This window comes from Salvia hispanica, chromosome 4, assembly GCF_029641045.1.
Source record: "Salvia hispanica isolate PSC_SH4W2 chromosome 4, Shi_PSC_v1, whole genome shotgun sequence".
NCBI lineage: Eukaryota > Viridiplantae > Streptophyta > Magnoliopsida > Lamiales > Lamiaceae > Salvia > Salvia hispanica.
Genome location: NC_142695.1, coordinates 41,945,579 through 41,956,342, shown reverse-complemented (window position 1 = coordinate 41,956,342; position 10,764 = coordinate 41,945,579). Strand labels below are relative to the sequence as shown.

Genomic DNA, 10,764 nt, shown 5'->3' with positions numbered 1-10,764 from the left:
GAGTATAAAATAATTTAATAAAAAATATTCAATTGATTTAATTACTTTAAAAAGAAGAAAAAAGAAAAAGGAAGGAAGAAGAAACATAAACTAAGGAGAAAAATGAAAAAAGATAGGAAGATAAAATATTAAAAAGAAAGAAGAAAATGATGAAAAAAGAAAGAAGAAGAAGAAAAAGAGAAATAAGAAAGGAAGAAAAAATAATCATATTTGGTACTGTTTAATTGAAATTTCCAAAAATATTCTCTATGAAAAAATTACATATTTAGTACCTAGGGTTATTTTTGTCATTGGGTACCAAAAACGATATAATATAAAGATCATGTATCATTTATGTGCGAAAGTGAAAGATCAGATACCATTTATATAGTTCACTCTTAAAATCTTAAAACTAACATGAATTTTTAAATAAGATGAAGAAAGGTGGGCAAAATAATTAGTGAATTATGTATTTTTACTAATTTAATAATTGTATAATGAAAATCAGTTAATAAAATGTGTAATCTGTAGCTGTTGATATAAAACCAAATCAGACAAGATATACATATATTCTAAAATAATACTCCTACTTAAAATTGAATCTTAATGACCTGACGGATGGGGGTAATATTTGTGCAAATCCTCCACTACAAATGGTAGGTAGAGATTGCCACTTTTTCTTTATTAGAATCATAATGGAGAAAATGCTGTAACGCGCAGGATTAAAAGATGCTCCTTCGCAATTTCTCTTTTTTTTTATATAGAAATTTTGAAACTTAGATGATTTAGTTAAATCTCAATTTCCGGTTATCAATATGATTATATTAACTAATCACAGAAATGAATGAAGTAAATAGAATACAGCTCGAATCTAAGCAAAAAGACAAGGCTGCAGAGCGTGCAAGCTAAAATAAGCAAATTTCAAGAAACTGCTACGAGTATCTCTCTACTCTACACTTCAGTCTCGAAGACAGTACAAAGTGAAACAGATTATTTGCTCTCTAAATTGTTATACTACTTTTTCAAAGGGAGCTCCTGAAAAAGAGAAGGCAGCTCATTTGAGCTACAGATGCCGCCGACAATGTGGATGCTTTGCTATTTGTGTTTCCTCCTCTTCTGCTCAGTTGGATCTGCCGACCTCCCCACTAAATGGCAGACGCTTAGCGGTAAAAAACTTTTCTTTTTCACTTTTGCTTCTTGTCTCTCTCTTTTTTTAATTGAACTAAAAAGTTTCTGATTTTTACTATTTTAAAATGTTGTATACAAATAGAAATGTCCTAGTATTGGTTTGCTGTCAGTTGATTCTTCTGAAAATGCTTTTTTTGGGAGATGTTGATATGGCTTATCTATGTTTCTGTTTTCTGAAAATGGAGTTTTGTCATTTAATTACTGTGAAATGCTATTTTTGTCGATTAGAAATGTCTACAATACACACTTTTATGCTTCCCTTTTGGGCGTAGGAGAATTGTTAAAATATAGGAAATGTGGGCTTCCGACTTTTTTGCCCCCTTTCGGAAAAAGAGCATTTTGAAACTGAAGTTGTAGGGATCTTAACTTTTTGCTAATTCTTATGATTTTTTATGAAGTTATATTTTTAAGTTGATTTCTGGTTTTCCACAATGTTGTTGAGTTTTTAGTACTATTATTATATCGACATGTTCATTCAGAAATGTTAAATGAGTTGCTACTGCAGGAAAGGCGCCTTTGGTTGTAGCAAGAGGTGGATTTTCCGGAATATTTCCGGATTCTAGTTTGAATGCATATTTTGTGGCAGTGCAGACTGGGTTGCAAGATTTGGTTCTGTGGTGTGATGTTCAGCTCACAAAGGATGGAATTGGGATTTGTTTTCCAGATGTCAGGCTCGAAAATGCTTCCGACATTGATCTTGTGTATCCAAAGAGACGTAACACCTATGTTCTCAACGGTCTCTCCACTCAAGGATGGTTCTCTGTTGATTTCAACCTTAAGGATCTTGAACGCGTCAATAGTGAGTTAGATCATCTCTTATCTGAACGAATGCTGTACATTTTCCATCTCTTTCGATCTTGATGTGGATTTTGCATCTAGAGCTGCATCTTGCCCTTCTAGTTGCCATCTGAATACTTTACTTGCCAATGTCATTTAGAAAAAAAGGAAGTTTTTTATGGATAAACCCGAAAAAGTGTTGAAACTTTAATATTTTAACCACACATTTTAGTTGGAGACTAAGTTTTGGGGCAACCAAAGCGTCCACTTAATCTTTGACTTCAAAGATGTTGGTTGATTCTCATCATATTCCCTTTATATGCATTACTTATTACTTATTGGTAAAATATGATATCCCAGTGCCATTGTGCGATCATTCTAAAGTTTGGTTATGCCTTCAAAACTGTGGCTGCTGACTCGTTTTCTACTTGAATCAGTGAAACAACGGATATATTCCCGGGCTCCCAATTTTGATAGTTCTCCAAATCAAATTCTTACTATTGAAGACATGGTTACACAGATACGACCACCTGGATTGTGGTTAAGTGTACCGGTAAGAATGCATTCTTGTTGAATTTCCGAAGTTATAATTATTTGGTTATTCCTGATGAGCCATTTTGTCGTTCTTATCATTTTGCAGCATGATGCATTCTTTAGCCAGCATAATCAGAGTATGCGCAGCTTCATTATTTCTGTATCTAAAAGGACCATTGTTAGTTATATTTCATCACCAGAGGTGGGCTTCTTGAAGAGTGTTGCATCGAGATTCAGAAGAGGGCCGACTAAGCTTGTGTTCCAGTTACTGGGTCCTGATGAAGTGGAGCCTACAACGAACCAAACATACGGCGCACTTTTGACAAATCTTACATTTATTAAAACCTTTGCTGCAGGAATTGTTATTCCGAAATCCTACATATTGCCAGTAGACAACAGCTTGTATTTACAGGATTCCACTACAATTGTTCTTGATGCTCATGCTGTGGGTCTACAAGTTTTTGCGTCTAATTTTGCAAATGATGCTATTTTACCTTATAACTACAGCTACGATCCTGTGTCCGAGTATCTCTCATTCATTGACAATTCCAAATTTTCTGTTGACGGCGTGCTCTCTGACTTTCCGATTACTGCATCAGCAAGTGTAGGTAAGTAGGCTCTTTAGTTACTCCTACAAAAATGTACATTAAGCTTTTATATTCTATTTTGCCCATTTCAATATGTCATACCTGGCATCTGGCTAAATATATTCATGCTGACGACTCTTCTATTTGCTTGCAGATTGCTATGCCCACATGAGCCAAAATGACAAGGTGAAAGGTAAGCAACAATTTATGTGCAAACATAGCTGGAAAATTTTCTTTTTAGTTTCACCTGTTTCGACTATGATGTTTCAAAGTTTGAGTGTAATAATCTATTTTTATCTCATAATGCAGCAAATGTTATGGTTATCTCAAACGAGGGAGCGAGTGGAGACTTTCCTGGTTGTACTGATAGGGCATATCAGAAAGCTGTATCAGATGGTGTGGATATACTCGATTGCCCCGTTCAAATCACAAATGATGGAATACCTTTTTGCTTGGGATCCATCAACCTTAGGGATAGAACAACTGTAGCTCAATCTGATTTCATTGGCAGGGCAACAGATAATCCAGAGTTTAGCATAGAAAAGGGAATTTTCGCCTATAATCTGACATGGAGTGAAATTCAGAGCTTGCGACGTAAGTCACTTCCTCATTGTCATTAAGTTTTCAAGTTAATGCTTACAGAATTCATATAACATAACATTTTCGCAAGGTGGAGCTAACACTTAACCACAACATCTCCGTCCTAAGTCCTAACAGTTGATTAAGCCTTTTATTTCCTTCATATCATCTCCTTCCTTGAGTAACAGCGTTTCCGTTGCATATTGATTATTTGATTGTTTAAGATGTAGGAAATTCGCTTTAACGTGTTATTTTTGAATCATTGCAGCTGCTATCTCCAATCCATATTCAAGGTTCTCAATGTTTCGAAATCCAAAAGCCAAAAATGATGGGAAATTAATGCAGTTGTCTGATTTTCTGGCATTTGCAAATACATCCTCTGTCAGTGGCGTCATAATCAGCATTGAGGTGTGTTGTCATATGATTCATGTCACACTATGTGAAATACATGACATATATTCATATACGCAAAAAGAGTGGGCGGTTCAAATAAAATCTTTCCTTGTTTTGTTAACTTTGAACCAAGCATTGTGGTGAATTGCAACTAGCAAGTAATGAACTAGTCCGCCATCATGTATGTAATGTGTTTCCATAAGGTGGTTTATGTTTCTTGTTCTTGCCTTGCAGAACGCTGCATATCTTGCTGAGAAACAAGGTTTAGGTGTGACCGATGTGGTTTTGGATACTCTAAGCAAGGCAGGTTTTAATAATCAGACAGGCAAGAAGGTGATGATAAGATCCAGTGACAGTGCCGTGCTGTCTAAGTTTAAGAATCGCAGTAAATACGAACTCGTTTACCTGGTTGATGAGGATGTGCGTGATATCTTGAACTCAACCATTCTAGAGATAAAGAAGTTTGCGAGCTCTGTGGTCGTCTCCAAGAAATCTGTCTTTCCCACTGATGATGCCTTTGTCACTCATGACACAATTGTCGTTCCAAAGCTTCAAGCCTACAACTTCTCCGTCTACGTGCAGTTTTTCCGGAATGAGTTCGTGTCTCAACCATGGGACTTCTTCTCCGATCCATATGTGGAGATTAACTCGCATGTCTCTTATTACGGAATCAACGGTGTCATAACGGACTTCCCCGCCACCGCTGCAAAATACAAAAGTGAGTCATCTTCTACATGCTTATAAATGTGGAGGTCTCTATTGTGCTTACTCTCTCAACTAGGAAACATTATTTAAAATCACTCTAATAGAAACTGACTCAAGTAACTTGGGATGAAGGAAGTAGTATTACACCATAGTTTCAACTCTTCCAAAATAGTTGGTGCCCAAAGAAATAGGTCATGAATAATTGGACAAGGGAGTAAAATTTTAGAAAGTAGGCCAATAGTTTGGGTTATTTTGAGTAAATTTTCCCACTCAAATGTTGGTCTACAGGAAATCGGTGTTTGGCGTATAAAAACATGCCATTGTACATGTCTCCGGTGATGCCCGGCAGTCTTATTGCGATCATGGCAAAGCAAGGTTTGCCTCCGGCAGAGGCTCCAAACCCCGTACTGACAGCTGACAGTGTGGCCGAACCTCCTCTACCTCCTACTAGGCTCCCGATCACAAGTGCTGGCAATGGTTCGACTGCGCCAGGTCCGGTTCCACCAAAAGGGGGACAGCCTACGCTTGCGGTAAGCACCATGCTCTGTGCCATTTCTCTTCTTCTTGCAGCTTCTGTGTTGTGCTAATGTAGATAGTTATAAATATTTTTCCAACCATTTCTTAATGTTTATATTATTTATGTAACACTTCTGACAATACGAGTTTAGATTTTAATATTTTGAGATGGAGGGATTATTTTCTTGTGGTTATTATGGAGGGATATGCTTGTTTGATGTTTCAATTTGATCATTCCCCCTGCCTGTGGCTACCAACAATTCTTACAATCTATATACCTCTCCTCATGCATTTACAATATTAATAATAATAATAATAATAATAATTTTTATTTTTAATAAGAAATGCATGACATTATAAATACTATGGCCTTTAGGCCACACCTTTTGGGTGTTGACCATGATGTTAGAAAAGTGGGTCACGTCCTTCTATACCCGGGACCAGTGTTTCCGTAGCATGTCGTAGCCTGCTCGTGTTGTACTTCTCAGTAACTCGATTCCAAAGCATCCTTAACATTTTGTTGTTGCTGAGGATGGGGTCTTCCGATACATCGATGTAGATGCATGCCAAGGTGTAACAATTGATTCTTGTGGGGTCTACCCTTGCCCCACCCCCGACTTGTCATCGTCTTCATATCGCTCACTCATTAAGAAGTGTCATTCGACCTTGTCAATGGATAATGGAGTGCCAGGTCGAAAGAGGAGAGGCGAAAATCGGGAAATGGGAAGAAGGAGAGAAAAGCACTGATTGTGGCCTCGATGTAAGGCGGCGATCATCGCTTCATCGAGCTCGACGTGGGGCATCGGTCAGCGGCGTAGGTAGTATGACAACGTTCTTATGTGACGATTGGTCTTGGGTTGATTGATTTGGCAATATAATTGCAAGTCAATAAAATATGTAACTGGGCTAAGCTAGTGGCCCATCCACCCACATAATAAAATTATGTTATGAATCGACTACAAGTTACGTAACTTAAAATAAACACGAACAAGGTCGTATAACGCAGAAGAAATTAATTCATTGACCTAGCCATCTTCGTTGACTTTAAACAAAACAAAATATGACAAAGTTGGAGGAGTTGATCAATATGCTTAACTATATTAAATAATTAAATACATCTTCCCAAACAAAAATTCTCAAATACCTCTACCTTGGTGCCGTGCAATATTCGAACACAGTGCAAGTGTTAGTGCGCTTCACATCAAGTCTACGTGATAGTACATTTATAAATAAATATTTTATCCTATCATCATAAGTGGGATATTTTTTCTACTACTAAATTTTAAAAAATTATATTTAAAATGCCAGGAGCCTCTCTAATGATATAAGGTATATAGAAAAATATATCATCTATTATCCTTTCAAAAATAACAAACTTCAAAAAAAAAAAGAATACTCCCTTTTCTTAATATCTTCCACTTGAAAAATGTTTTTTCATAAAAAAAAGACAAATATAATAGTTGTAAGATTTTAGCTTTCCATTAATGGAGAAGTAAAGATACCTCTTTAAAATGAGAAAAAAGTATAATATCTTCTCAAATACTTTTTCCTTAGAGAATGATTTTTCATATAAAAAAAGAGAAATATGATAATTATAAGACTTTACCTCTCCATTTACCTCTCTCTTGAAGATGCTCTAAGACTATAACCTCTTGGTCTTCATCACTTTTCCTTTTATTAACCAATGAAATTGGGTCATTTACAAAAATTATTAAAATTATAGCAAAATCATAATTTTTCATCCTCTATTAATAGAGATCACAATTACTATAGATTTGCACACAAGAAAAGTCTCTCTTTTCTCCTTATATAATAATCCTTCTTATTTGATATAATTTTTTTAATAAATTTATCATGCTATAATAAAATATTTAATATTATTATAAAAAAATGTATTTTGTATAAAAATAAATATATAATAGTTTGGTTGAGGAGTCATTGATAAACCATCTAAAAAGGTATAGTTGGGTTGGATGAATATTGATGATGTGGAAGATGTTGTAAAGGCGATAGAAATTAATTAAATATTAAAAAAGTGGTTGGTTGGGTTGGGCAAATAGTTGCTGATAAACACGGTCTAAAAGCATCCACAACAATGCCCGATCAGGAGGGCTAGCTCATCTAGGTGGGACGGGTCATTGTTGCATGTGGTTCATCCCAGAGGGCGGCCTGCTGCAAAGGCCACGCCCGATCTAGCGGTCTGGCACACCTGAGCCGCGTGGCGTGACCTGTTTTTCTTCCGATCTAGCGGTCCGGCATACCTCAAATGTTACCATTATCATTGTTTTTCTTTCATTAAATTTTTTTATCATCCAATTCATCCTCAAATCATCTATAAATATCTCATTCATAAAAAAAACATTGCACCAAACTCTCAACATTTTCATTCTCTATCTAATTTTCTGTCCACATTTTCATTAATAATTGTGCAAATATGTCTGACCAACAACCACCATCCAACTCAAGCTGGAGCTAGAGACACCAGATTATCTGGCACCGGGTACTCAAGGATCAACAACATCCAACATATCCGGATTGTCCAATAGACATGCAACACACTGATGCGCCATTTGGGTGAACAGAGAACCTGATGCTAAACTACGATTATTTGGGTGAACGGAGAGTCTGATGTTGAACTACTACGACTCGATTGAGTCTATGTTCCAACTTCAAAACGGCAACACTGAAGTGGATAATGTTGCGGTGTTCGTGGATGAACAAAATTCAAAAAACAAAAATAATTAATGTTGATTTTCATGTACTAAGAAATAGTAATATGGACTACTACAACTAGTGTAATTTTTGTATAGAAAATATTAGCACCTTTCATAAGTAGATGATACACTGAGGAAATAACACGTGATTTTATTAGGAGGAAAGTACAACTGTTGTCAAGAGGGCTCGAACTCAGCACCTCATATATTGATGTCTAAGCTCCTTGCCGCTAGGACAAAGGCTCTAGACATATTAATATAAGAGAGAACTTTTTCTAAATATTGAATTGTGATAGTTTTTGTGGTATAAACTAAAAAAAATGTGATATCTATTATGAGACAGATAGAGTACTACTCTTAGAGTGTCCACAATAGAGGCAGAACAGTCATGCCACAGCCACAAAAACTTATCCGTCTAGTCAACACAGCCACAAAAACTTGTTCGGCCCAATAAAAACCCTGTCACAGGCACAAATCACATTATTTTTCAATTATTGGTATATTTTTATTGGATTTGAATAAAATTAATAAGACAAAAATAATTAAGAAAATAAAAATAATAAAATTGGACGGCGGCCACTACGGCGGCGCCCCGAAAACCACCGCCACCGTCCCGTCCTGGCCGCATTCCCGGCGCTCTCTCCCCCGCCGCAGCGACATGATTGTGGTCACTCTCATTAATCATATACTATCATGAGTTCCGATTTGGTTATTGACAACATGCAAAAGGTTGACCAATTGGGTATCATGTCAGAGTTCGTATGCAGTCTGAACACATGTCAAACATGCATATGTAAAGTGTTCAAAATCGCACGCTAATCATGGCACATTGCCGTTTTTGTCTTTATACTCTTCATTGGGAACCAATGCCGTATATCATATTTTTGGACTTAACAATGCCGTTTTTCGATTTATACTTTTGAACCGGAAGTAATGCCATTTATTTTACTAGGGGAGACGAGTTGCTACATAACATAAGTGCTTCCTTTGATGACACAGGGAGTAATTAATATTAGTACTAAATTTTAGGAGATATTATTTTGTGTCGTTTAAAAAAATAAGTTTTTCAAAAAAAAAATATTCATTATGAGATAAACTAAAAAGAAAATAATAATATTTATTATTATTTTCATTAACATTTTGCGGTGAAATGGTAGTATTATCTATCTATAAATAAATGGAGTATTATTGGTGCCTGCTGATAATCTTCTAATGAAAAATATTGACGCCACTGTTAATTGCTGAAATCATTTCTAATTAGTCTAATGTCAAAGTGATTAAATGTGCTGGATACAACATACATTCACATGTATATATTTTAATAAATTTATGTCAAGCTACCTAATAATAATGTGAGCGCCTCTACATCACATCAGGCACAATTATTCTTTTGAATTTCTTTATTCCAATTTATTTTCATTTTTCTTTCTTCGTACGCGTTTGATATTACTCTCCGTCCCTCTAAAGAAAACAAGTATGAATCTTTTCTTTTAGTTTGTCTCTCTCTAATTTTGGAAATATTAATAATACGGACATCACTCTTCCCTAGCACTATTTTCACTATATTTTCTTATTTTACTAATTGTGTACTACTTAAATTTCATAAGTTACATGTTTTATGGGACGAAAAGAGTATGTTTCCCATTTCTACCGGGACTTAAAAAATGGCATTTAAGTCTCCAATTTTTATTAAAAAAATATTTGTGAAGTGAATGAGATTATTGGTGCATGAAAATAAACAAACATCAATACACGATAACCAAAATACTAGTTGGTTAGACTTCAAAATATAACAAATATGTTAATTATCGATATAATTAACTAAATGAAAAAAATTATAAATTGCAAATATCATACCTACATCATATGCTTAGTTTAACAGATGAATGCGATTTGTCGTGTGACTTAGTCATAAAATCTTGCCAAATAGAAGTGGTCGATCACTCCCATTTGGAAAAAAACAAGCACTAAATAATGAATTAAGTCACACCGTCATTTGATATTAAAATAGACCCGAAATATCCAAACTGCAATAACCGGGTCGGGTCCATCGCCTACTTTTGCGGGACCCGCGGCCAACGTTGATCGGCTTTTTGCGCGTTGGGCTGCAGCGTCACATACGGCGTCCAATGATATCTCGCCACGTAGGAAACTGCCTGGAGAGAGCTGACCCATGTTGTGGTTGCCAGCTAGATGTCGTCTATATGAGCCGGCTTTGGCGGCTCACTATCAGCTCAAGCCGCTGACCTATCTAAGTAGCATTAATAAATATTTTACTACAGCAGTACAATTATTTTAAGTGTAGTTTGTACGAAATTACCTACTATCGTGCAATTGGCAATGTCCGGTTAATGTATTTCAATATTTAGATTAGGTAATTACAGTAGTATTTAATTTTATTTAAGACCCTTTCAAATGTCTCTAATCTTATTTAAGACCCTTTCAACTTAATAGTACTTATTCAAGGGGACACTTTCAAATAAATAGACTAATTTTTAATTTCTGTAATAAGATCTTTTAAAAAATTTACCCTAACCTAAATCCAAAGAACTAAACCAGTTGAGATTATTTAATCTTCTATCAAAATTGGGTCAAAATCATGAATGCTTTAGCAATCAACTATTATTATTATTGGGATTGTTATTAACTTATTATGAAGATTTGCTAAAACCATACGTGTGCTATCAATTGCATGCACATGTTATTTAATTTCAACTTATATTTGAATTTCGATATCTTATTAATGTTATGCTTTGGCATGCGAAGTGACTTTATTATGATTATTTATTGGA

At 35.4% G+C, this 10,764-nt stretch overlaps 1 protein-coding gene across 1 annotated transcript; it reads left to right on the top strand.

Moving 5' to 3' along the window:
* Nucleotides 1–769: 769 nt before the first annotated feature.
* On the top strand, nucleotides 770–5,452 carry LOC125197294 (glycerophosphodiester phosphodiesterase GDPDL4-like). The gene is made up of 9 exons (XM_048096023.2): nucleotides 770–1,145; nucleotides 1,673–1,966; nucleotides 2,382–2,497; nucleotides 2,585–3,086; nucleotides 3,220–3,258; nucleotides 3,375–3,659; nucleotides 3,913–4,052; nucleotides 4,272–4,755; nucleotides 5,031–5,452. The coding sequence occupies exons 1-9, from the start codon at nucleotides 1,049–1,051 to the stop codon at nucleotides 5,327–5,329; spliced, it is 2,256 nt and encodes a 751-aa protein (XP_047951980.2). The 5' UTR covers nucleotides 770–1,048; the 3' UTR covers nucleotides 5,330–5,452.
* Nucleotides 5,453–10,764: the final 5,312 nt, after the last annotated feature.

What these genes read in the sequence shown, in the direction of transcription:
- LOC125197294 (XM_048096023.2), top strand. Translation starts at nt 1,049, where the DNA reads ATGCCGCCGACAATGTGGATGCTTTGCTATTTGTGTTTCCTCCTCTTC. An exon ending in GGATCTTGAACGCGTCAATA is followed by an intron (nt 1,967 to 2,381) that starts GTGAGTTAGATC and finishes TACTTGAATCAG; the next exon opens with TGAAACAACGGATATATTCC. An exon ending in CACCGCTGCAAAATACAAAA is followed by an intron (nt 4,756 to 5,030) that starts GTGAGTCATCTT and finishes GTTGGTCTACAG; the next exon opens with GAAATCGGTGTTTGGCGTAT.